At 35.8% G+C, this 25,825-nt stretch overlaps 3 protein-coding genes across 4 annotated transcripts; 1 reads left to right on the top strand and 2 right to left on the bottom strand.

The window, feature by feature from the left end:
* Positions 1 to 5,477: 5,477 nt before the first annotated feature.
* LOC149219523 (malate dehydrogenase, mitochondrial-like) lies at positions 5,478 to 10,267 on the bottom strand. 2 transcript variants are annotated; one of them, XM_089382610.1, is made up of 4 exons: positions 10,169 to 10,267; positions 8,709 to 8,882; positions 7,703 to 7,871; positions 5,756 to 5,815 (listed from the first exon to the last, which is right to left on the bottom strand). In XM_089382610.1, exons 2-4 carry the CDS (start codon positions 8,868 to 8,870, stop codon positions 5,802 to 5,804), a joined length of 345 nt encoding a protein of 114 aa, XP_089238736.1. In that variant the 5' UTR covers positions 8,871 to 8,882; positions 10,169 to 10,267; the 3' UTR covers positions 5,756 to 5,801. The 2 variants fall into 2 exon arrangements, with proteins under 2 accessions (XP_089238735.1, XP_089238736.1); XM_089382609.1 differs by lacking the exon at positions 7,703 to 7,871 and having other exon boundaries at positions 5,478 to 5,815.
* On the bottom strand, positions 9,937 to 18,071 carry LOC149219521 (malate dehydrogenase, mitochondrial-like). The gene is made up of 5 exons (XM_089382611.1): positions 17,669 to 18,071; positions 15,322 to 15,495; positions 10,876 to 11,044; positions 10,453 to 10,514; positions 9,937 to 10,296 (listed from the first exon to the last, which is right to left on the bottom strand). Exons 1-5 carry the CDS (start codon positions 17,936 to 17,938, stop codon positions 10,165 to 10,167), a joined length of 807 nt encoding a protein of 268 aa, XP_089238737.1. The 5' UTR covers positions 17,939 to 18,071; the 3' UTR covers positions 9,937 to 10,164.
* On the top strand, positions 13,722 to 14,267 carry LOC149219522 (U-box domain-containing protein 62-like). Its single transcript, XM_089382607.1, has 2 exons — positions 13,722 to 13,873; positions 13,952 to 14,267. The coding sequence occupies exons 1-2, from the start codon at positions 13,797 to 13,799 to the stop codon at positions 14,085 to 14,087; spliced, it is 213 nt and encodes a 70-aa protein (XP_089238733.1). The 5' UTR covers positions 13,722 to 13,796; the 3' UTR covers positions 14,088 to 14,267.
* Positions 18,072 to 25,825: the final 7,754 nt, after the last annotated feature.

Here is a 25,825-nt window from a genome sequence, read left to right as displayed (position 1 = left end):
CAGGAGGAGGCCGAAAGCATTTTTGGCTATTTTAAGGGTGTGAGAATGGGTGGAAAAGGTGAATGAAGGTTGGAATGAAGTGTTAGGGCACCTAGGGTCTACCAAGGATCATGAAGAGAGAGAAAGGTGATTGCATTTTCTCAAGGAGAGAGGAAGAAATTCTATGGAAAATGCAGGAAACTAAGGCAGAATTGAGGGGAGACTTGGGTGACCTGTAGGGAATGGATCAGATGGAGAATGGAATGGCTGATAGGCTGGCTTGATATTAGAAGATATCTACTGCATAAACAACTAATAGGCAACCAATGAGATTAAGCAAGAAATGAAATAAGTATATCTAAAAAACAGAGTTTTTGCATCAAGTAAACTATGATCTATGAAAGGAAATATTGATAAACATTGCATGAAAATAAAGAATGAAAGAAGATAGTTGAAAATAAGGAAATGAGCATGATGAAGAAGTTCTGAAGAAAAGCTAAACTATACCATGAACCAACTAAGAAGCTTCAAACAATAGAGATCCTATGAATGAGGAAAATCTGTGTTTTTGGGGCAGCAAGAGGGTCTTTGCCTCAAATCATGGTCCCAAAGGGAGGAAGAGAGGCCAAGGCATTGTTGCTAGCCTTTTGGATCTTTTCTTTATCATTACTTCATCTGCTATAGAAAGCACAAGTGGAAGAAAACTATTGAATAATTAACAACAACCTATTCTTAACCAGAAAAGAAATTCATCTAACAGTAACCTAATATACAAACTGAAATAAAACATACAAATACAAGTAAAGAAGAGCTTGACTGCTTGGATTGGGTCCTAACCCAAAAGCTTCAGCCCTTTGAGGTAACTCAGTGCTAACTCAAAAAGGATTCCATCTTTATTTCCAAAATAATAACAAGATTACATGAACTGTCAAAATAATAAGCTCAAAGTTGAGCAGAGTTTACATAATCCATACTGCAGCAAAAATCCAATGAAAATATGACCTTAGTGAGGCCCTAGGCCCCTCTACTTATACAAATGAAGCTGCCAACAACTTCCTCAAAATCAGGGAGGCTTGGCTCCCAAAACTCAAGATAATCATCAGTTATCCTCCACTTGCTCGGCTGCCTGCTAATGCATGACTTGGTTGCTTGTACTCCGAGCTACATGAAGGGGAATTCCAAGTGAGGAGTAATAAATGAGGGGGATTACCTCCTATAAGTCCTCTCCTTTGTCTACTTCAAGTTATTGCTTCCATTTGTCTACTGGATCCTTGAATTTGACCACAAAATTCATCAATAATCTGCATTAAACACATATTAGACCACATGGCATCATAACTAACTCAACTCACTCTATAAGCATGAATATAATTCGAAAATCACACAATAAGCTAAGAGAATGGTTGATTTGACTAGGTTAGAAGGTAAAATGAGCCCATATAATTACCCATTTATGAGGCTCATCAACAGCAAGATATTTTTCAAATGCCTTTTGAATCCTTTACTTGGGGAGAAATATACAGTATCATAACCATAGTTTTGGTAGGATTATGCACAAGCATGAAAGTAAATAAATCATTGAAAAAATTGTCAAAACTACCAGATAGTAAATCCATCCGTAGTAGATATGGCCTATCTATAGATGACCCCATAGTAAGAAGAAGAAAAACCAAAAAGAAGGCAAAGAAAGTAAGAAGACAAGGGCACAGAGAATATCCACAAAATAAAAGAAAAGGAACCAGGAAAGGGTACTATAAGTATGTCCAAAGACACACTATTATGAACCTAAGGATATTCATCTACAAACATAGAAAAAGGATCAGTGGAATAAACTGACTTGTTGGCTCTGTGGCCAACCAGGACACACTTCAAATCGCTACCCCTTGGCAGATGAATCTAAGAAAAACAGAGGGAAGAAATCTTTCGAAGTAGCAAAGAAGAAAAAAGAAGTAAAAATAGAAAGTATGGTGTCAATCATGTGTTACAAATGTGGTTCTAAAAACCACAAGTTTGAAAATTTCCCCAGCCTCTCACATAGAGAATAAATACAATAACAACAAATCTGCTCAACTTCAGAATCCTCTGAATATTTTTGCTCATAATCCTTTGAAGAATAATTGAATATGAACATGAATGAAAGCAATTGTACTAATTCAGAAAACTACCAATGTGAATCAAGCATTGAATCAGAAAGTTCTTCTAACGAAGATTTTGTCTCTAAGCTAAAAGAAAAGTTTCTCATGGCATAGACCATATATGATGCTGAGGCAAGGTTACTTGCTCAAATCAAAACATTTGAAGAAGGAGAAATGAAAGAAAAGGTACTTGAAACTTTTTTGAGTACCATGCACAAAAACCAGGAAAGCAATAGTAAAACTGCTTCAAAAACTGAATCCAAGGCATTATTCATTGATGCCTCTTTTGAAAGAAATACAAGGGCCTTCCAAAGAAGCCAACAACAATCTAAGGCTAGATCCTTAACATTAGGATAAGTCAGCCAAGGAATTCATCATCTTAAGAAGGAAATTTCCTCCCTAAAAACAAAGATCTCTGAGCTAGAAAAAGGAAAGGTACCTGAAGAAGAAAATGATGAATATTCTACCAACCCAAATGTTGAAATCTTTGAAGGAAAAAGGGATGACTTCATGGATTTCAGAAATATGAGGGTCATGACAATCCAATATCAACAACATCATGTTATGTTGGATATATGTATAAATGGTGAAATGTTTTCCCTAAAGACACTTATTGACTCAGAAGCAGATGTCAATTTACTAAATTCAAAGATAATACTTGCAAAATACTAGGTAAAGTCCTTCAAACATGTAATTGGGTTAGGGAATAAAGACCCACCTATGGTTTTGTGCATGATTTTCGCACATGTTTTTAGACACGATGGTTTTCTGTCCATGGTATTGGACGAGATGGTTTTTCGGTCCATGGTATTGGATGCTTCAGCATGTATAAATATGTATTATAACATTGAAAGGAACATAATGAAAAATCAAGCTGGTAGTCCCTATTTTGGGATCCAAGGGAAAATCTCTGTGTATATGTGTTTTATGTGTTATGCTCTCACATTGTTTATTTTATGTGTTTTAGAATTCGTATGCAGGTAATTTCTGTACGGGGTTAAAACCTACATTTGGTATCAGAGCAGTTTTGGCTTCAAGGGGACGCCTTTGTTGTTGAGGGGTTTCGCTTGGGCCTGTGGTAGACCCTGTTCAGTGGGAGATCTGTGAGATCGATTCTGGTGGTGAAAGAAGATGGTGAGCAGTGGAAAGATAGAGATCGAGAAATTTAATGGTCAGAGTTTTGAGTTGTGGAAACTCAAGATGGAGGATCTATTGGTGGATAAAGATCAGTGGATCACGGTAGATCCAGGTACTAAACCAATGAGAGTGTTCGATGAATAATGGAAGAAGTTGGATCTGAAGGAAAAGAGCACAATATGATTGTGTGTATTAGATTCAGTATTGCTGAATGTATTAGGGGAAGCTACAACGAAGGCTTTGTGGGACAAGTTAGGGACTTTGTACCAATCTAAGTCTCTGGTGAACAAACTGTTCCTACGAAGAAAGCTGTATAACCTGAGGATGAAAGATGGAGACTCGGTGACAAAGCATCTGAATGAATTTAATACTATGGTAACACTACAACAAAACCAACGATTTGCGCCAGATTTAGCGCCAGATTTTAGTGCATTTTTTTTGTAATTGTGATGAGCAACCTGGCGCTAAATCTGGCTCTATTGTACAATTTTTAAAGCGTCCTTTTTTGCACCTGATTTTGCATCCTTTTTCACGCTAGATTTTGCATCATTTTTTACACCAAACTATGCATCATTTTTTGCGTCAAATTTTGAACCAAGATTTGCATCTTATTTTATGACAGGTTTTGCTTCTAGTTTTGTGTCATTTTTTGCATCTATTTTTCATTCTCTTTTGCTTCCTATTTTGTGTCATTCTTTGCTTCCATTTTTGCACCATCATTTGCATCAAGTTTACACTGTATTTTGAATCCAATATAACGTCTTTTTATGCATCCATTTTGTGTCAGTTTTTGCATCTAGTCTTACGCCAGGTTTTGTATCTAGTCTTACACTAGTTTTTGCTTCTATTTTTGCACCAGCTTTGGTGCCTATCTTTGCACCATGTGTTGAATTGATTTAGCACCAAATTTTGCATCCATTTTTGTGCCCATTTTTGCATCTTTTTTTGGACCATTTTTTACATCCACATTTACATTTGATTTGTCTCCATTTTTCCCATCTCATTTTGCACCATATTTTGCGTCATTTGCTTCATCCAATTTTGCATCATTTTTAACACCATCTCTTGCATCTAATGTTACATCATTTTGAGCATCGAAATTTGCATTTATATTTGCATCTTATGTTGAGCCATGTGTTGTGTCCACCTTTGCATCTTATTTTGTGTCTAATGGTACATTCAATTTTGAGCCATTTTTTACGTCTACTTTTGTATTTGTTTTTGCACCAAGTTTTGCATCCAATTTTAAGCTATTTTATGCCCCTTTTTGCACCATTTTTTTGTGTCTACTTGTGTCCAATGTTGCACCATTATTTACACCGACTTTTTCATCCAATTTTGCATTTTTTTGGTGTCTAGTTTTACATCGTTTTCACCATCCAAATTTGCCTCATTTTGTGTCCACATTTGCATATAATTTTGTGTCTGAGTTCGAGCTAAATTTGCATGTGATTAGGAATCATTTTTTACATCCAATATGGCATCCTTGGTTTCACCTTTTTTCAGCCCCATTTTGCATCTTGTTTTATATCTTTTCTTACATCTTTTTTTTTCCTTTTTTGCACCCAAGTTTTCATCCCAAATTTACACCATTATTTGCATCATCATTTGGCATATTAATTTGTAACATTTTTTGTTTCTTTTTAACGCTCAACTTTGCATCTTATTTTACATCTAGTTGTTGTCTTTTTTTGCATCTAATTTGGTGCCCATTTATGTGTCCTTGTTTTTGCCCAATTTGATATCCTTTTGTATGCCATGTTTTGTTCCCTTCTTTGTGTCAACTATTGCACAATTTTTCACTTCTAATTTAAAACACTTTGTATGTCAATTGTTTGCATTTTGTATTAATTCCTAGTTTAACATCCAATTTTACTTTCAATTTTGCACCCATGGTTACATCCGCATTTGACTTCTTATATAGAGTATATTTTTCTTTACATATATGACCCCCTTTATAGATTCATAGTGAAATATATGATAGTTTCTAAATATCATTAAAGCAGATATCACAATTCAAAATCATTTGTAAAGAAATTTAAGAGAAATTGACAACATCCATCCAAAAAAATAACAATGTGTCATTAACAATTTTCAAAACATGTATAAAATAGCAACATAATACTAATAAAATCAGTGTTATTTTTAATCAAAACAACTAAAATTCAAATATGATTAACAAATCAAAATATTTCATGAATATCGTTATTCTATGATAAATTAACAACATACATAAATCAAACTCATCGTATGATTACAAAATCAAAGTGTCTCATTGATATAGGGTAAATTCACAACACCCATCTAAACATAACAATGTCATTCTACACAATAATTTCTTCATAAAAAACAATGCATGTGCATGCCTAGCTACCACCACCAAGATCATCCTCATGATCATCTTGACCATCCTCATTACTCTGATCCACATCATCACCAACACCGCAACTATCATCATCATCTCCTCCTTCACCACCATCATCCTCATCCTCATCCTCATCATCTCCTGATATATGTTGAACATAATTTGGATCATCGTCTTGGCAATCATTACCTATAGCATTCTGACAAAAAAAATCAATATTACATGTTAGTATTAATTACATAACACAAAGCATGTTTTTGTTATACAATGTTAACCATAAAATGAGGTAAGATATAATATCTAATAGTACTAAAAAATAAAATGAAAATATGGTTTAAAAGTATATTGGAAATCCAACTAAGATTACATACCATAGAGTCCATCCAAACAACAAATTCAACCCATCTCTTTTGCTGCAACACCTCCTTTTCCAAATGATTTGGAGGTCTTCAGGGTAAAAATATATATCCCATGGTTTATATTTGGCTTTAAATAACAGTAGAAAAAAAAAAATTTGACAACACAGGAGCAAGATGAAAAAGGAATTGCATGTCTAAACATTTTGAAGTCTCAAAAAGCATTCATCAACATAGAGAAGACTACAACACTACTCTTCACTTCCAAGTTTTCAACTAATGGATTTAACTAACCAGCAATATTTTTTGCATGAACGATGCTCAAATGCTCAAGATGAGGTAATGAATGGATGCTATGCGCCTATCTGTGAATTGCAACCACAGGCATACATGTAAGTGCAAATTTGTAAATCTCATACCCAGATTTACCCATCATCAAGCACACAACTTTTGCGGGATCCATTTGACATATCTTATGTTTAAGAAGGAATAACATCCTTGAAGAGACTCATGGATTTTCTTAGGGAAGGATCTTTGCATGCAGAATCTAGATTAACTTTGAACATTTCAATCAAACTAAGGTAAATGAAAGGCAAAAATCCATCGGTCAAACCTCACAGGTTAAAAGCACCCGCTGAGTTTCACACAAATGAGAAAGCCTAAGGGAAAAGATTTGAGACATGCATGCTACATGATTTCATGTAGGATAAGTACCTAAGCTTAAGGCAAAATATTTGAGACATGCAAATGTATGATGTACAAGATTCAGATAAAGAGAAAGAAGCTCCTTCATTCCATATTCTCACTGACAGTGAATCTCAGATTAGGTACTTATCAAGCATGAAATCATGTTGCATGACAAGCATGAAATCATGAAGAACACACCATGATAAGATTATATGACTCCAACTACTGCATCAAGATGAAAAATTCAGCACTCTAGACAGTCACATAAGAATAAAAAAACATTCAAAAGATATGAATGCATATTAGCCACTATAGAGGACCAAAACATAAACTTACGCCATAGACAGTGTGGCTGAACCTTTCCTTGCTTTTGCTTCAACAACTTCAGTTCCTCCATCCTGTGTGCGCTTTGTCAAGGCTTTAATGTCCTCCTCAGACAATACAGAGTTTGGCTTTGGTGTTGCCTAAAAAAATTTATCAAAACAAAAAAGTGTTAGTTCCCTTTTTAACTGTATTGAAGGGTAGGTAATTATGATCTCATTTTATCTTTGATAAATTAATCTTCTAATATCCAAGAGTAAAGAACAAACTCAAGATGATGATCCAACAAAGTCATATACATGTGAAAAAAGTGGAAGCATTGTAACACTCGCATGTCCACCTACAACAGGAACATCAACTTCTGCAGACATCATAGGATGACATCAACAACAAACATAAAACTGAGAATTGTATCTAATGTTAAAAAAAGCATGATGTTGGTAAGATCCTGCAGCATATCATGTATTGGGTCTAGCCCAGATGGTTGTGTGCAAAGACTGTTATCCTTCCCACCCGGGTTCAATTCCCTCAAGTGACATCTTGAGCTGACTATATTTCTGATGGCCTTGAGCCCTATGATACCATCCTTGAAATGAGGAGAAGTGCCTGGCATGTTTTCCCAGGATGCATATTTCATGATTAAATTATAAAAAATAAAAATATTTTACAGAATACTAAATATTTGAGAGTAGCTAAGCATAACAAGCCAGAATTTTAAATACCTTCAACAGGAACTCCTGCTTTTGAAGCATAGAACGTCTTTGCGCGGACAACATCAAGAGTAGTAACACCAAAGAGTTTCTTTTCATTATAGGTCCCTGCCTTCTTAAAAACCTCAGCAGCTATTGGTACAGTAGAATTTACAGGATTGCTGATGATATTTACAATTGCCTACCATGGATATCAAGTCCTCAGCAATGCCATAAAAACCAATTCTAGATGATTTCTTCAATCCAAATATACCATTCCTGATAGAAGGAAAACATTATCCAGTACACTCTCCCCCCTCTCCATATCTCTATCTATATAATATGTAACAATATACTATACATACTGTACACACACACCAGTACATGAACAAAACAAATAATTGTGAAACATACTTGTTTATCTATTAACTTGCCACACTAATGGTAGTACATACTGATTGTATGTAATATATAATGTTATAGAGGATACCTCGTGATCAAGTGGATTTGTGCACAGTTAAATAGAAGACCAAGGATATTTTTTATATTGATATTCATATGCCAATTTTCTCAAAAGTCCAAAAGCTAAGTTACTAACTACAAGAGGAGAAACAAGAATAATAGGGCTTTAACAGTGGCTGCAAACTTGCATTGGACTACACAGCTAATTACTCTTAAGTTCATTTCAATTAGTATTTCCTTCTTATGGGCAAAAGTTAGCTGCAATTTGTCTAAATAAAGAGTCAATAATGAGTCAATCACCTATTCGTTTGACTCAAAGAAGTCTTCAAGCTTCGTTAACCTCTCCAGTAGAATTGATTATATACAAGAACAGTATGTAAATCTAGATCAACAACTTGCTTAAAGATTCTTGCAAATATGTATTTGTATATATTGCCATCTCTATAGATCTCAAACATACAAAGCCTTCGACAAAGCAACTTACAATGAACGTCATGCTTATTCCTATGAAATAGTCAATAAGAAAATTGCATGAAAACAAAAACTTCAAAGAAGATCATAAATCATGACAACTTACCTCTGGGCAGTATTTTGCAATTGCAGAGCAAAGAGATTTACCAATCCCTGCATTGATGTTGAAGAGATCATCACGGGTCATGCCAGGTTTTCGAGGCACACCAACAGGAATGATCACAACATCTGCATTCTCCAATGTCGTGCCAAGTTGTTCCTCTCCCATATATCCTGCAACCTGCACCCAGGTCACACTGCTGTGAATTACTGACAAGGTCGTGACACAAGCATGATAAAATCAATATGGCAGTACCAAATTAAATGATAAATATGTAGACCAAGCCTAAGCCTGGTATAAGGCCTGGTTCCTTTAAAAAAATAGGCGCTTGCCAAAATAAATAAATTATCTGACCATGGACAATATCAGAAACGTAAAATCAAAGAACTAATAACAGGTAAAACACTAACAAAAAGTAGATCCTACCAAGTGGGTCGTCATACGATCGATCCCAATGGAGATCCCTTGAAACTAAAATCAAAACATCTCTATCGTTCGCAGAGAGAACAGATCCAAGATACAGAGAATGAAAAAAACACGGTAGGAAAAATATATATCCCATGGTTTATATTTGGCCTTAAAAAACAGTAGAAAAAAAAAATTGAGAACACAGGAGCAAGATGAAAAAGGAATTGCATGTCTAAACATTTTGAAGTCTCAAAAAGCATTCATCAACATAGAGAAGACTACAACACTACTCTTCACTTCCAGGTTTTCAACTAATGGATTTAACTGACCAGCAATGTTTTTTGCATGAACCATGCTCAAATGCTCAAGATGAGGTAATGAATGGATGCTATGCGCCTATCTGTGAATTGCAACCACAGGCATACATGTAAGTGCAAATTTGTAAATCTCATACCCAGATTTACCCATCATCAAGCACACAACTTTTGCGGGATCCATTTGACATATCTTATGTTTAAGAAGGAATAACATCCTTGAAGAGACTCATAGCTTTTCTTAGGGAAGGATCTTTGCATGCAGAATCTAGATTAACTCTGAACATTTCAATCAAACTAAGATAAATGAAAGGCAACAATCCATCGGTCAAACCTCACAGGTTAAAAGCACCCGCTGAGTTTCACACAAATGAGAAAGCCTAAGGGAAAAGATTTGAGACATGCATGCTACATGATTTCATGTAGGATAAGTACCTAAGCTTAAGGCAAAAGATTTGAGACATGCAAATGTATGAAGTACAAGATTCAGATAAAGAGAAAGAGGGTCCTTCATGCCATATTCTCACTGACAGTGAATCTCAGATTAGGTACTTATCAAGCATGAAATCATGTTGCATGCCAAGCATGAAATCATGAAGCACACACCATGATAAGATTATCTGACTCCAACTACTGCATCAAGATGAAAAATTCAGCACTCTAGACAGTCACATAAGAATAAAAAAACATTCAAAAGATATGAATGCATATTAGCCACTATAGAGGACCAAAACATAAACTTACGCCATAGACAGTGTGGCTGAACCTTTCCTTGCTTTTGCTTCAACAACTTCAGTTCCTCCATCCTGTGTGCGCTTTGTCAAGGCTTTAATGTCCTCCTCAGACAATACAGAGTTTGGCTTTGGTGTTGCCTAAATTTTTTTATCAAAACAAAAAAGTGTTAGTTCCCTTTTTAACTGTATTGAAGGGTAGGTAATTATGATCTCATTTTATCTTTGATAAATTAATCTTCTAATATCCAAGAGTAAAGAACAAACTCAAGATGAGGATCCAACAAAGTCATATACATGTGAAAAAAGTGGAAGAATTGTAACACCCGCATGTCCACCTACAACAGGAACATCAACTTCTGCAGACAGCATAGGATGACATCAACAACAAACATAAAACTGAGAATTGTATCTAATGTTAAAAAAAGCATGATGTTGGTAAGATCCTGCAGCATATCATGTATTGGGTCTAGCCCAGATGGTTGTGTGCAAAGATTGTTATCCTTCCCACCCGGGTTCAATTCCCTCAAGTGACATCTTGAGCTGACTATATTTCTGATGGCCTTGAGCCCTATGATACCATCCTTGAAATGAGGAGAAGTGCCTGGCATGTTTGCCCAGGATGCATAATTCATGATTAAATTATAAAAAATAAAAATATTTTACAGAATACTAAATATTTGAGAGTAGCTAAGCATAACAAGCCAGAATTTTAAATACCTTCAACAGGAACTCCTGCTTTTGAAGCATAGAACGTCTTTGCGCGGACAACATCAAGAGTAGTAACACCAAAGAGTTTATTTTCATTATAGGTCCCTGCCTTCTTAAAAACCTCAGCAGCTATTGGTACAGTAGAATTTACAGGATTGCTGATGATATTTACAATTGCCTGCCATGGATATCAAGTCCTCAGCAATGCCATAAAAACCAATTCTAGATGATTTCTTGAATCCAAATATACCATTCCTGATAGAAGGAAAACATTATCCAGTACACTCTCCCCCCTCTCCATATCTCTATCTATATAATATGTAACAATATACTAGCCTTGGACTCACCAACATCCCTTCAGATTAAGGGGGGGAATGTTGACACCTAATCATGGGGATTTGGGTGAGCAGTTGTAAATAGTGTAAATAATAAGTAATGGAAAAGGAAGAGCCATCAGGAGATGAATCCCAAGAGTCACTCCCTCATGTATATAACTATGAGCAATCTAAGTGAATAAACAGATCTCATTTTGAGGAGTTACTCCTGGCCTGACAATTACATTTACAAGTGATTTGCAAATTTGAGAGAGATTTTCCCAAGTGAGGATTGAGAGAATCAAAGGCTGAAGAGAAGGAAAAGTTTGCAGCTGAAAATTTCAAGGAAGAAAACTCAGTGGAGGTTGAGACCATACGAGTTGTTGAGCATTAGAATTTGTAGAGGGTCGAGATCTATCTCTAGGAGAGTCACACAAGCTGAGGACATGCACACAGAGGCTGCACAGTGCACGTGTGATGGCTAAGATAAATTTGGCTTGCTCAGGGTCTGCACACATGACAACTAGGAGAGAGGGATGCCGCATGGGTGCAGATCCAGAGTTTTCAGGGAGCCAAATTTCCAGGTTCCATTTGCTGTAAAAAAATTGTATTTCTCTATGAGCCATTTTCCTTGTAACAGAGCTCTTGTTTGTTGTGAGAAATAAAAGTGATAGATAAATTGTAGGTTTTATAATTTCTTTTGTGTGATTGATTTTCTACTTGTGTTTCTGCTATCAATTTTTGGTGTACCAGTGTATTTTCATTCAGCGTTTTCAGCAAATTATTTACTGGTTTAAATAAATCTCTGAGTCGTAAAAATTGCTTGGGATATAAATCATATATGTTAATCAAAATTTTTACTAGAGAATGAGTGTCACAACAGTGAAGGTACACCTTCATTATTTGTTTTAATGTTATATGAACAAAAAAATGGAATTAAGCCCGTGGTCCCCAGGGTGCAGAAGAATTTCCAACCAAGCAATTTTTTGCATGAAAATGGATGTGTGAATGTAATCAATAGCCTCAATGTAGCAAAGGAGATCAGAGTCACAGGCAGGGAGAGTGGAATTTCAGATAGGAGATACAGCCCACAAGAGTGTGAAGACAGATGGCAATGAAAATAGAATGGGTACATAGAGAACCCCAGTTTGCATCTGCTAAGTGAAATCCTTTGAGAGTAGTAGTCTAGATTCTTGTCAATTAAAGTGAAATTCTTTGGGAACGGTAGTCTAGTTCAGAGGCTGCGGATCTGGATTTTTTTCCCTTTCTTCACAATGGAAGGTTCTTCAGCACAGAGTGAGAGTTGGTACATGTCGAAGTTGGTGAAACAGGTCGAGTGCTACGGTGAGACAGTGGAGTACATTGGATAAGGTTCCTAATGCATGAACCATAGTTTCCCATGGGCTGACTCCATTGAAGAAAAGAGAGACAATGAGGAATGATGCTCTTTACAGGATCTGGTAGATCATATACAAGTAGAGAATCATGGAGCTAATAGGGTTCGATAATTGATACCACTATTAGGGATACACTAGATTTGGATGCCTTTCATTAAGCTTAAAACCATATTTAATACAATAGATGCATGACTTTTGGTTTCAATTGCCAAGAGGTTTTCCTATCTTCTCACATTTCTATCTGTTCATATTCCTAATTTACAATGGAAAAATTCCCGTAGGATTACATGTCTGAGATTATTGGACTGATGTCCAACATTTTTGGATGGATTTCTTTCAGAATTAAAGCACATTGTGAAGATGTTGCTACGTAGAAACTACATCTATTTCATGAAGCATGTTAGTATTTCCTTTGTTTACAAATTTTGTTAACCCTTAAATTACAATTTCCTATTTTTTTTTGTAATATTTCCACCTCTTGTATATCCTATTATATATATTTTCATCTTTTATTAGTGTTAATATTCCTTCTATACACTCAGTTCTGGTGAGTTGCCAACAATGTACTGAATTGTAGATTCCTAGCTACATTTAAGTTTACTGCGTTTACACCCTAGAAGTACTTTACAGTTAATGTTTTTATTTATTTCTTTTTTAGGTTCTTTGCATAGTTGATGAATTGACATAAATTTTATCTTTGGACTTGGATAGTTTGATGGTTTCAGTGTCTGGATAAATTATGGGTTTTGCTTTCAGAACTTCGGCACATTGTGAAGATTCCGTACTTGAACCTTATTTCATTCATTTCATTAAGCATGTTATTATTTCCTTCATCAGATGGTGAGTGTAAAGAACATGGTCAAACACAGATCGTTGAGTCATGACTCATATAGTAAGGCCTATCCTTGTTCTAGACTCTAGCATGTCTTTAACATGATGAGACGGTTGCAGCTGATACCAAGTTTTTCTTTTGACAATCTTTATCCATTTGTATGCTTTGAAATGCTTCCTCCGTAAAAATTTACCAAGATCTGCTGTGGTTAGGGATTGAAAACAAGCTTCAATCCAAATGAGGAAATGACCTGGAAATGTGCAAATTTCTGATGATGTGGGTTATAGACCACCTGGAAAATTTTATTTAGTTCATGTTCTTACATGTTTTGGAGTGCTTGTAGCAACCTACTAGTTTAGTAACATTGAGGGATTTGTCTGCTGAATTATGCAGGGGAACAAGCGTACACCAGACAAATTTGTTGGGAGGGAGGCATATGTAACGTCTCATTGCCTGAATGGATGGTAAGTTGAAATGCTGTTTTACGTCCAATATTCAAGGGTTCGTAACCAAAAAATCCTAAATTAAAATGCTGCATCTAGGTACTTACTTCGAGTACTCGATACCGGTGAAAGTGTCCGCCTTCAGTACCGCTCACTCCAGAAATTAATGCCTCAGCACAATGGAGTCACTGGAGACCATCTTCAGTCACAACAGTTGATAACAAATAACAGCTGAGGAAGTGAAAGCTCAAAGTAGTGTTGAGGATTGGGTTGACGTATTTTCCATGGATGAGGTGGGAAGGTTCTCCTAATTTTAGCAATATCGAGCCTTGTTAATTGTATATACAAGGTGATGTGCCTGGCTTGCTTAGTTCCAGTTTTAGGCACTGTCACGTTTTCTGTGCAGTGCGATCAATCTTCTTGACCAAGTTGGGAAAATGCCAATCAGGGCAAAGCCTTTTTATAATATTTAGAAGTCTGGACTAGTTAATTGATCGGAACATCTTTGCAAGATGTCATGGAGCAACAGGACATTTGGGCGGATGTGTGTGGTTGGAATCATTGTCATGATTACTTTCTGCCAGTCCTGCCTGTTCTTGGCTTTCTAGTGAGAACGAGGACTGGACACTCTGACAGCTTTGAGGATTGTTTGGTCACCGGTTAGGGCCAAAAATCGGGCAAATGCAGAGGCTGACCAGGTTTTTAGGCCGGTTCGGACTGGCCAGCTAGCTAACCGGCCGGTTTGACCGGTTACCGGTTTTTCTGAGCGGTTTTTAAAACTATGACTATACATACTGTACACACACACCAGTACATGAACAAAACAAATAATTGTGAAACATACTTCTTTATCTATTAACTTGCCACACTAATGGTAGTACATACTGATTGTATGTAATATATAATGTTATAGAGGATACCTCGTGATCAAGTGGATTTGTGCACAGTTAAATAGAAGACCAAGGATATTTTTTATATTGATATTCATATGCCAATTTTCTCAAAAGTCCAAAAGCTAAGTTACTAACTACAAGAGGAGAAACAAGAATAACAGGGCTTTAACAGTGGCTGCAAACTTGCATTGGACTACACAGCTAATTACTCTTAAGTTCATTTCAATTAGTATTTCCTTCTTATGGGCAAAAGTTAGCTGCAATTTGTCTAAATAAAGAGTCAATAATGAGTCAATCACCTATTCGTTTGACTCAAAGAAGTCTTCAAGCTTCGTTAACCTCTCCAGTAGAATTGATTATATACAAGAACATTATGTAAATCTAGATCAACAACTTGCTTAAAGATTCTTGCAAATATGTATTTGTATATATTGCCATCTCTATAGATCTCAAACATACAAAGCCTTCGACAAAGCAACTTACAATGAACGTCATGCTTAGTCCTATGAAATAGTCAATAAGAAAATCGCATGAAAACAAAAACCTCAAAGAAGATCATAAATCATGACAACTTACCTCTGGGCAGTATTTTGCAATTACAGAGCAAAGAGATTTAACAATCCCTGCATTGATGTTGAAGAGATCATCACGGGTCATGCCAGGTTTTCGAGGCACACCAGCAGGAATTATCACAACATCTGCATTCTCCAATGCTGTGCCAAGTTGTTCCTCTCCCATATATCCTGCAACCTGCACCCAAGTCACACTGCTGTGAATCACTGACAAGGTCGTGACACAAGCATGATAAAATCAATATGGCAGTACCAAATTAAATGATAAATATGTAGACCAAAAAATAAGAAAAGAAATTATTATCGTAAAGTTCCAAAAGAAGTAAAACTTGCTATCCTTGTTCCATGACCCAAGCAATGGTATGTCCTCCTCATAGTGAACAAGAATAGGATTATTTGTATTCTATAGTAAAATCCACCTTTTGGCTTTTACCGAGGAGATAGAGCACCAAAAGCAATGATTATGCTCATAGGAGATTGAAGACCTATACCAACCCACGTTTCAATCAGGGTATAATCTTGTCCAATCCAAGTATACGACATTTCAATCAGGGTATAGTCTTATCCAATCCAGGTATAAAAGTGATGTTGTGATAAATAATTAGCATCTCACAAGCCACTTTAGGGAGTTTATTCAACCTTAGTTTAATTTACGCTGCGAAGACTATTTTGATTTAATCTACTCATGGATAAAGAGGCAAATCTAAACGACCCCAAAAAGGTTGGATATAGAGGCAAATCCAATATGCAGAGGGTCATCAATTCAATCCTCACAAAATAACAAATTGACAATGCAATGAGACTATTCTAACTTCTAAGTAGTCATTAGGCCAAGTATGACTTAGATCCATCAGATCAAAAAGTCCTATTAAGCAGAGGCATATGATCCAGCCGTGGATTCTGCTAAAAATATAGATGCACTTTTCATCAAAAAAATATGAACTACCTCGTCCATTGGGCTGTGGTTTAGTGGCAAGTTGTAGGGTGCTTGTCATGAGGATGACCCAGGTTCAAAACCCAGGAGGCATATTCCCATGATAATGCGGCTACCCATGTCATTCCAAAATATGAAGTCGGGTTAACGTGATAAACACCAGTTCAATGATAATGCAGAGGTGTCGTTAATGATGACCCCTGTGCTATTGAGGTTTGCACATATGAGCCCACCTGCAAGTCATGCGTGACTTTGATGAATAGATGCAATTAAGGTGTTTCACCCACGCCAGTCAAAAGGCCTTGACCAAACAAAAAAAATAATAGTGAGCCCAACCTCAATTTCAACCTTCTCCTATCAATAGCAAATACTACTACTGCTAATAATAATAATAATAAGCACAACCCAAATTTCAATCTAGCCATAAATGTCAGGCAGATTGTAGTCAAGTAGTTAAATCATAGCACTTTCAGTGCCCTCTTAGAAGTATGTTGCGGCATTATCTCACCATCGGAGTTAACTACCATATTGAGATTCAACAGACAAGATCAGGTGCAAATCCTGCATGAAATTGGTGGAATAGAGATTCTATGTTTGTAGCATCTACAATGAGGGAAAAACCCACTATGTTAACAGAAAGACATTTGCCAACAAGAAAACAATCAAAAATAATAATAATGTAGCCCTGAATATCTGCCTCTTTTGAAATGGCCCAAAGAATGTCAGGTATAGTCAAATCCAATATTCACAGTGTACAATACAATCGTTTTAGAATGACAATGCGATGGGCGTTGCTTCAATGGATTGTTGGGCCAAATGTCACCTAGATCCATAAAATTAAAAACCCTAATCGAGTAGGTGCACATGATGCAGCCATGGATTTCCACGAAATAAATATCTAGGTGCTTTTTTTCATCAATCAAAATATGCACAAACACATTTACAAACTGACCATGAAAGTGAATTGAGTTGACCATTAACGTGAATTGGGTTGTGTTTAAGAAATTAAATCATTGCGCTTTCAGGGCTCAAACCCACGTTCAAAAGCCCCGGAAGGCATATTTCCTGCAAAAATGTGGCCAAAAGAATAAATTCCACATTCGAAGAATCCCAGAGACCTTGACAGGTTATAGCAGTGGAGTCTAAGCCTAGTATAAGGCCTGGTTCCTTTAAAAAAATAGGCGCTTACCAAAATAAATAAATTATCTGACCATGGACAATATCAGAAACGTAAAATCAAAGAACTAATAACAGGTAAAACACTAACGAAAAGTAGATCCTACCAAGTGGGTCGTCGTACGATCGATCCCAATGGAGATCCCTTGAAACTAAAATAAAAAAATCTCTATCGTTCGCAGAGAGAACAGATCCAGCATACAGAGAACGAAAAAAACGCGGTAGGAAAAGAGGAACCCACCTCAGCACGGCTGTTGATGTGGCCGATATCTGCAGCCACACCTGGAGTGCCAGCGATAACATAGAGCGCCAACTTTGACACCAGAGGATTGAGTTTCATCAGAAGAGCCAATGGTTGCCCGATACCCCCAGCAGCTCCCAACACAACAACCTTGCGTGGCGGACTTCCACCACTCGAATAAAACCTTCTCGGCATAACATTAGTTTTGAAAGAAGAAGATGATGCATTCTTCAGTGCAGATCCCACCAATCGTCGCATTGCAGAACTCATTTTTGCCGCTGGTAACACTGAAAGAATGCAAGCTGAAGGCAGATGAAGAAGAAGGGGGAGATTCCAGAGCTTAAAGGCCGAATCAATGGAGATGTGTGGATACGACTTTGTTAAAAGGGATTTTAAAGCCTCACGGTACTATGTAGGGCTTTGGTTTAATCTATTTTATTGCGAAATTCTTAGTTATTGACAATCAGACAGCTCGTGATAGAAATCCCTCTTTTGGGGGGACGAGGTTCGGGAATGGAACATCATGCGATCGAAATTTTCAGTTGGTCAAATGTTAATTAAGTTATTATAAAATAGAGATATTTTTTATTTTATTTTTTTAAATAAATTTATGATTACTAATATAATTTAAATATATTAATTTAATTTATATAATAATTATTATATTAATTAATATATTAATTATTATATTAATTTATTATTATTATAATATTTAATTATTATTATATAATAATAATTAATTAATTATTATATAATAATTGATTATTATTATATTAATATTATATTAATTTATATATTAGGTATTATATTAATTAATATTTGTATTATTATATTAGCTATCTATAAATATTAATTATTTATATTTACTAATATGATTTAAATTTATTAATTAGTTAATATAATTTAAATATATAATTTAGTTAATTATTATATTAGTTAACTATAAATATTAATCATTTATAATTACCAATATGATTTAAATATATTAATTTAATTAATAATTATTATTATAATATTTAATTATTATATAATAATAATAATTAATTATTTATTATATAATAATTGATTATTATTATATTAATTTATTTTAAATATTAATTATTTATAATAATTAATATGAAATAAAAATAAAATTATATAAAATTAAAGATTCTAGCCGACAGTGTGTTCTTCCTTGAAAATTTCTTCCTCATTAGTATTTATTCTGCCTTATTGCTCTTCTTTTATCATCATTCTTCAACCCTGATGATGAATCCCACTTGGGATTTGAAACGTTGGTATAAAAATGTTCATACTGTGGATTCTCCGATCACTGATTCAAAAGACACAAACCACAGATCTCTTAAATCCAAATTTAATAATATTAGGAGATTTTTATCAAACTCTGGTTAGGGGTCAGACTAGTTTACAATGTATTTAAACATTGCAAATCTCGGTGTGTTTAAAAGGAAAGTGTTTTTTTTTTTCAGGGGTGTTAGTTATTTATGGAATATGTCATATTGTGGATATTTTGATTGATATTGGACCATTTTAGTTGTTTGTTATGTATGTCGAATAGTCCAATCCCAAGGAATCCTCGAAAGTGGTGAATCTTTGCAGAGAATCTTTAAAAGTGGTGAATATGATGTTAGGGTGTTTTTTAAAAGGGAGTGATAATTGAGATAGCTATATATTTTAAAAGAATATGTTTTTAGGGGTTATAAGAGTGTGAAGGACCATTTTCCATTCTAGGGAAAGGGAAAGGTTTATATTTAGGGATTAGGATAGTTTTTAATTTTTATTTCAAGGTAATAAGATCATTGAGGAAAGATATTATAAAAATATAATTGTTGATGGAGATTTATAATGATAATTAAATCTTTTTATAAAGGTATAAGGTAGGGTTAAAGAATGTTGTTATAAATAGTTTACAGGATAAATAAAGAGATAGAATTGTTTGAAAGAATGGAGTTATTTCATGCGCTTAGCGCAGTAAATAACAAGGTAGTTGGGTTAATGTAGCAAGTAAGTTAGATAAACGAGTATTTTAAAATAAAATCCAGTAAGTAAGGGTATTAATCCCATAAGAGTTCAGCCTTGAGCTAATAATGACATATTTTTGTAAGATTAGAGGATTTAGATTATATTACTGCGAGAAAAAACGTGATTATAACATAGATGGATTGGTTTGGTCTGTCGTTAGGGAGGTCAAAGCAATAGCACATAAACAAAATTTTCATATTGCTCGCATTCTTTCTGACCTGAGAGTCTGGGAATTTAAACCAAAAACAAGGATATACATAGACAAAATTACATAAACTAAGAGACCAAAATACATTCTGAAACAAGTAGAAGAATAGAGACGGTATAGAGAGAGTTATCATTTTTCCTAGAGTTGCACTTGAGTTGTCATTCTACAGGGTGTTAAGTATGAGCTCAAGGGTGAGAGTCATCTCCTGTGGTTGATGGAGCCTGGGTAGTAGATAGAATTTGGTTGAGGTTGTCATCCATGTCATTCAGCATGTTCTCCATGTTGTTCATTCTGTCCAGGAGTTCTAACATCAAATAAGGAGCTCTTGTTAGGTGTCAACCCTGTCAGTAAGTACCCGGCCCATGAGTGTCTCAGTATGCCATTACAGGTTAATATTCTTAAGCAGAGGCCCTCACCCTGGTGGAGTTTCTGTTATCATGAATATAATCTTGTGTTTCTCGCTCCACGTGATGATTTTGCACGTATCTTCTAGCCCAACAAACTTGCCCTTTGATGTAAGCGATAGCTCACTACATGACCTCAAGAACGAGACGTTGATAATGGTCCACGATGGCTCCGGTGGAATCCTGAGCATGGGAGGCATGCAGGGAGGGAGGAGTAGGAGAGGGGGGTTGACTCGATCTGCCCCTATGTTCTGCCTCTGTGGAGATGGTGGTGCAACATCGAACCATGACTGAGTGAGAGGTAGGGGCACAGAAAGTCGATTGAGGTTAACCTAGATAGAGGTTAACCTAGATAGAGGTTAACCTTTCTAACTGAAAGTGGGGGGGGTTAAAATTGTGAGGAGGCTCAGGTGAGGAAACCTGTAACAAAAATAAAGCCAAGCATGGGGACAGAGAGACAAGATCCGAAATTCCAAATCGGAGCAAGAAGAGAGGTTGTGGAAAAGAACCAATCCTGAAGTGAGTTGCAAGGGGAGTAAAGGAGAAGACCAAACTTGATTGATAGAGATCCTTGTAAAGGAGAGGCATGGATGATAACCGAAAGTGGAGATCCTAAGGGGTTGATTGAAAGTGCAAACGTCGGGGATTACATGGCGCTTGCAAGCTAGAGTCATTGATAGAGTGTTGCAGGACCCCATGACCATATGCCCTATTTTAAAGGCTTCGAGAATTGGCTGTATTTTTCTCTTAATGATCCAACATGATATGCTTTGCTTCTTTAAATGACAGTGGTGTACTCACCTACACAAAACCATGAATGTGTGCTCGATTCGAAGAGTGTGATATCTACGAAATGATAGTAGCCCACCTCCTTTCGTACAAATGCCTCTAATACCATAAATATCATCCTCTACTGAGAATTGTGATGGTGGTGGCAGATATGCCATGCAAGTTGCTAGGTGTGGGCATCTTGCCTCCCTCTCATATGATTACTACAGATCATGGTCAATCAGGAAAACTAATGTTGTGCACCCACCTTAGGGAACTTTGTCTTGTTCAACAATGTCGTGACATTCATGCTTCCATTGAGCAACAAAAATTTGTTCCCATAGAGATTCCATGACCTCTAAAGTGAAGTTGAGCCCTTCATTGGCAAGCATGTTTACCAACTTGTTGCCCTTTCTTAGTATGTGTTGGAAAGCGAGTACATTGAAGTTTAGGAGTTGTTTTGTGATATTCTCTAGACTAGCCAAAAGTCTCCAACTCCTTTAGCTCGAGTAGCCCCACCTACCACCATCTATTTGATCTCTGCAAAGAAATGTATTAATATCATTTCACAGACTAGGAAATTTGTTTTCCTTATGATTCACCCTCAGGACAAGAAGAAGATTGTGGCCACAAATTCCAAACATGGCTCCTCCGCATAGTAGTAGCAGATGGACAAGGTCATGGAGGAGTACAAGGACATTTTCACCTCACCTGCGGGGGTACCTCTCCATTGTCAGGTCAAGCACTCCATCGATCTGACCCCAAGCGCGTCATTCCCAATGGATCAATATATCGACGTTGTGTTCTGGAGAAGAATGAGATCAAGAGGCAAATTCAGGAGTTGTTGCAGAAAGGGCACATTAGGAAAAGCTCATCACCCTGTGGGAGTCTGATTGTATTGGTACATAAGAAGGATGGGACCTGGAGACTCTATATTGACTATCAGGTGCCAAACAAAATCATTGCTTATAATAGGTACCCAATCCCATGGATTGATGACCTTCTGGACCAGCTCAAGGGGGGCAAATATTCCAGCAATATTAACTTGAAGTTTGGTTAATTCTGATGTGTGGAAGACTGCCTTCAAATCCAAGGAGGGACTTTTCGAATGGTTGGTCATGCCTTTCAAGTTGACGAATGTTACTGCAACCTTCATGAAGTTGATGGATGACATCTTGTGACCCTTCACCAATGCATTTGTGGTGGTGTATTTAGATGACATCTTAATCTTCAACCAAAGTTGGGAATGAACAAGAGGTTAGTCATGATGATAATACATGGAATGAATACTTTGATACAATTGTTATACTTTGTGGGTGTTATAAATAAGTTCGGTTATAAATTAATGGACGATATAAGTACATCATATAGTCTAATCTCTAACCTTGGAAAAAATAATGCATGTATCAATTATTTTAGGTTGGCAATGGAATCAGAACAAATGAGGAGTTTAATCATTTTGATAGACCAATAAAAATACCTGCATATGGACGTGGCCTACGCCGTACAATTAAATCACGCAAAAAGAAATGGGTGGAAGAGGATATGACAATGGAGTTTGTACAAGAGGTTGGTCATGATGATACTACATGCATAGATGAATAATTTGAGACAATTGTTGTTTTTGGATGTTCCTAAGGTAGAAAATCTAAGAATATGAAATTAATGTGGCTTGTTTTTAAAATAATGTGTTCAAAAATAATATTTTTAATTTATTGTATACATGTATAATGTTGTTTTGTTGAGTAATTTATTGCGTATATCTTTGAAATGGATCCATGTTCTATACAGTAATTGCTATCTAACATTAAATAATGGTTGCATTTAATTATAGGTAAACAATGTTGATGATACACCTATTAATGATCAAGATCCAACTAGACCATTAAGAATTCAACGAGATGATCCAATTCATCCTTTAAACCATACTAGGAGAAGAAGAGAAGCATTGAAGAGAGCACTACCACGTGAAAAATTTGAGGAATTGATGAAATTAGCATACATTGGTGACATGCCATCCACTACTCAGAGTAGAGATGTCGATGGAAATGTAATGCATGAAGAATGATAGTAATACGTATCCAGAAGATGGTACTGAAACTAGTAATTGTTCACGAATCCATAAGATTGTAAGGTCATTCTCATTCTCATAATCATTGTCATCATCATCACCATCATCCTTGTCATTGTTATTGCCATCATTACATTATCATCATAATCACCATTCATGCCATCATCATCATCATTATGGACATTGTTTGCAATTGTTCATAATTGTAGATGTTGTAAGAAATATCATCAACCCAAAAAATGTGATCAGTGCTAGAAAAGGGTTGTTTAGGACACATTGATATACGTAAGAGAAATAACAACTCTATTTTTGACAGATGATTGATGATGATGATCATCACCACCATTATCATCGTCATTGTCATTGTTATCATCCCCATCATCATCATTAATGTAATTTCTATCGACATTGTTGTAATCATGCATCATCATCATTCATGCCATTATTGTTTTTGATGATGAACTAGATGAAAATGATGATCATGACACCAAAGATAATGCTTATGATTATGACAATGACAACATCTAAAATTGGGAAGATTCGCCAACGTCATTAGCATCGTCATCATCATAATCATTGCCATCATCATCATTGTCATTGTAACCACTATCGTCTTTATCATCATAATCACAATTCATGTCATCGCCATCATCTTCATTTTCATCATTGTCAATATTATTGACATTGTCATCAATTTTTCATAATTGTCAATGCCATAAAAAATATCATCAATGCAGAAAATATGATGAGTGTTGGAAAAGGGATGCAAAAGCGAACATAGAAATGGGGGCAACAATAGAAGTAAAATTGGATGAAAAGTGGATACAACATAAGTAGATGCAAAACAACATGAAAAACCTGACACAAAAGTGGATGAAAAAGTAGATGCAGTTGTCAATGCAAACTTGGATGCAACCATGAAGGAAAAAGTGGAAGCAAACATGGGTCCAATGGTAGGTGTAAAACTTGGCACAAATTGTGGTGAAACAAATGTGGATGCAACAATGGAAACAAAAGTATATGCAAAAATGGATGAAACAAAAGTGGATGCAATAGGGGATGGAAACGTGGAAGCAAATGTGGTTGCAATGGTAGGCATAAGATATGGTGCAACAAAAGTGGATGTAACAATAGACAAAAAATATGCAAAATAAGATGCAAAAATGGATGTAAAAGTGGAAGCAAACATTGATGCAACAGGCAAAACAAAATTGGATGCAAAAAATTGATATAATGTAAGTAGATGCAAAAGTAGATACAAAAAGAGATGCAAAACCCAATGCATAAACCTGACATAAAAGTGGATGCAAAAATAGATGCAATATTTGATGCAAAAGAGGATGTGAACATGGATGCAAAATTGGAAGCAAACGTGGATACAACAGTGAGTGCAAAACATGGTGCAAATTGTGGCATAAAAAAAGTGGATGTAATGATAGATGCAAAAAAAGAATCAAAATATGATGCAAATGAAGATGTAAAAAGGGATGCAAAAAGTGAAATTTAAAATGGGTGCAACACTGGATGCAAAATTGTGTGCAAAAGTGGATGCAATAGAAGTCGATGCAAAAGTAGATGCAAAACGAGACACAAAACCCGATGCAAATCCCGGTCCAAAATTGGATACAAAAAGGGATGCAAAAATAGATGTAGTAGTTGATGAAAACCTAGACGCAAATGAGGATGCAAACGTGGATGCAAAATTATAATCAAAAGTGGGTGCAAAAGGAGGTGCCAAACTAGGCGCTAATTGTGGCACAAAAATATTAGATGCAATAGTGGGTACAATAATAGATGCAAAAGAGGATGTAAATATGGATGCCAAATAAGAGGGAAAAGTGGATGCAACAAAAGTAGATGCAAAATTTTATGCAAAACTAGACACAAAACTTGATGTAAAACTTGGCGCAAAAGGGATGCACAAATGGATGCAAAAATGGATGCAAAAAATCATTTAAAAAAGGATGCAAAAGTCGATGCAAAAGTTGATGCAAGTGTAGGTGAAAAAAGTGGATGCAAATGAGGATGCAAAAGTATGTCAAAAAAAATTAGGTGCCAAACTTGATGCAAAACCTGGAACAAAACCTGGTGTAAAGGATGACACAAAACTTGGCATAAAATTTGGTGCAAAACGTGGTGCAAAACCTATTGCAATACCTGGTGCTAAACTTGGTGTAAGATTTGGTGCAAAACTTGATGCAAATTTTCTGTCAAGTTTTGCACCATATTTGATAAATGGATGCAAATAGCACCAAAAATGGGCTCTAGATGCAAAAAAAGAAGTAAAAAGGGACGCTAATCGCTGGTTTTGTTGTAGTGTAAGTCAGTTATCATCTGTTGATATTAAAATTTCAGATGAAGATAAGTGCATCAGTTTGTTGTGTTCTTTACCAGATTTGTGGGATAGTCTGGTTTTTGCAATAGGTAGCAATGCAACTGCCTTGCAGTTTGATGAAATAGTCTTAGCCTTGCTGACAAAGGAGATGAGACAGAAAAATATGGAGAACCAAAATGGTGATGCCTTGTTTGTATGAGGAAGGTCCTAGAACAGAAACAAAAATAAGTCATCGAGTGGGAGATCTAATTCTAGAGGGAGATCTAAATCTCCAGGAAAACTTGTGAAGGTGGTGTGCTAGAAATGCGGAAAGGAAGGCCACTTCAAAAGGGAAGGTAAATCTAAAGCT

The sequence above is a fragment of the Pinus tabuliformis genome, chromosome Q (assembly GCF_031772625.1).
Source record: "Pinus tabuliformis cultivar Carrire ecotype Pingquan chromosome Q, CPIR1, whole genome shotgun sequence".
Taxonomy (NCBI): domain Eukaryota; kingdom Viridiplantae; phylum Streptophyta; class Pinopsida; order Pinales; family Pinaceae; genus Pinus; species Pinus tabuliformis.
The sequence above is the reverse complement of the archived record's forward strand: the minus strand, read 5'-3'. Positions and strand labels throughout refer to the sequence as shown.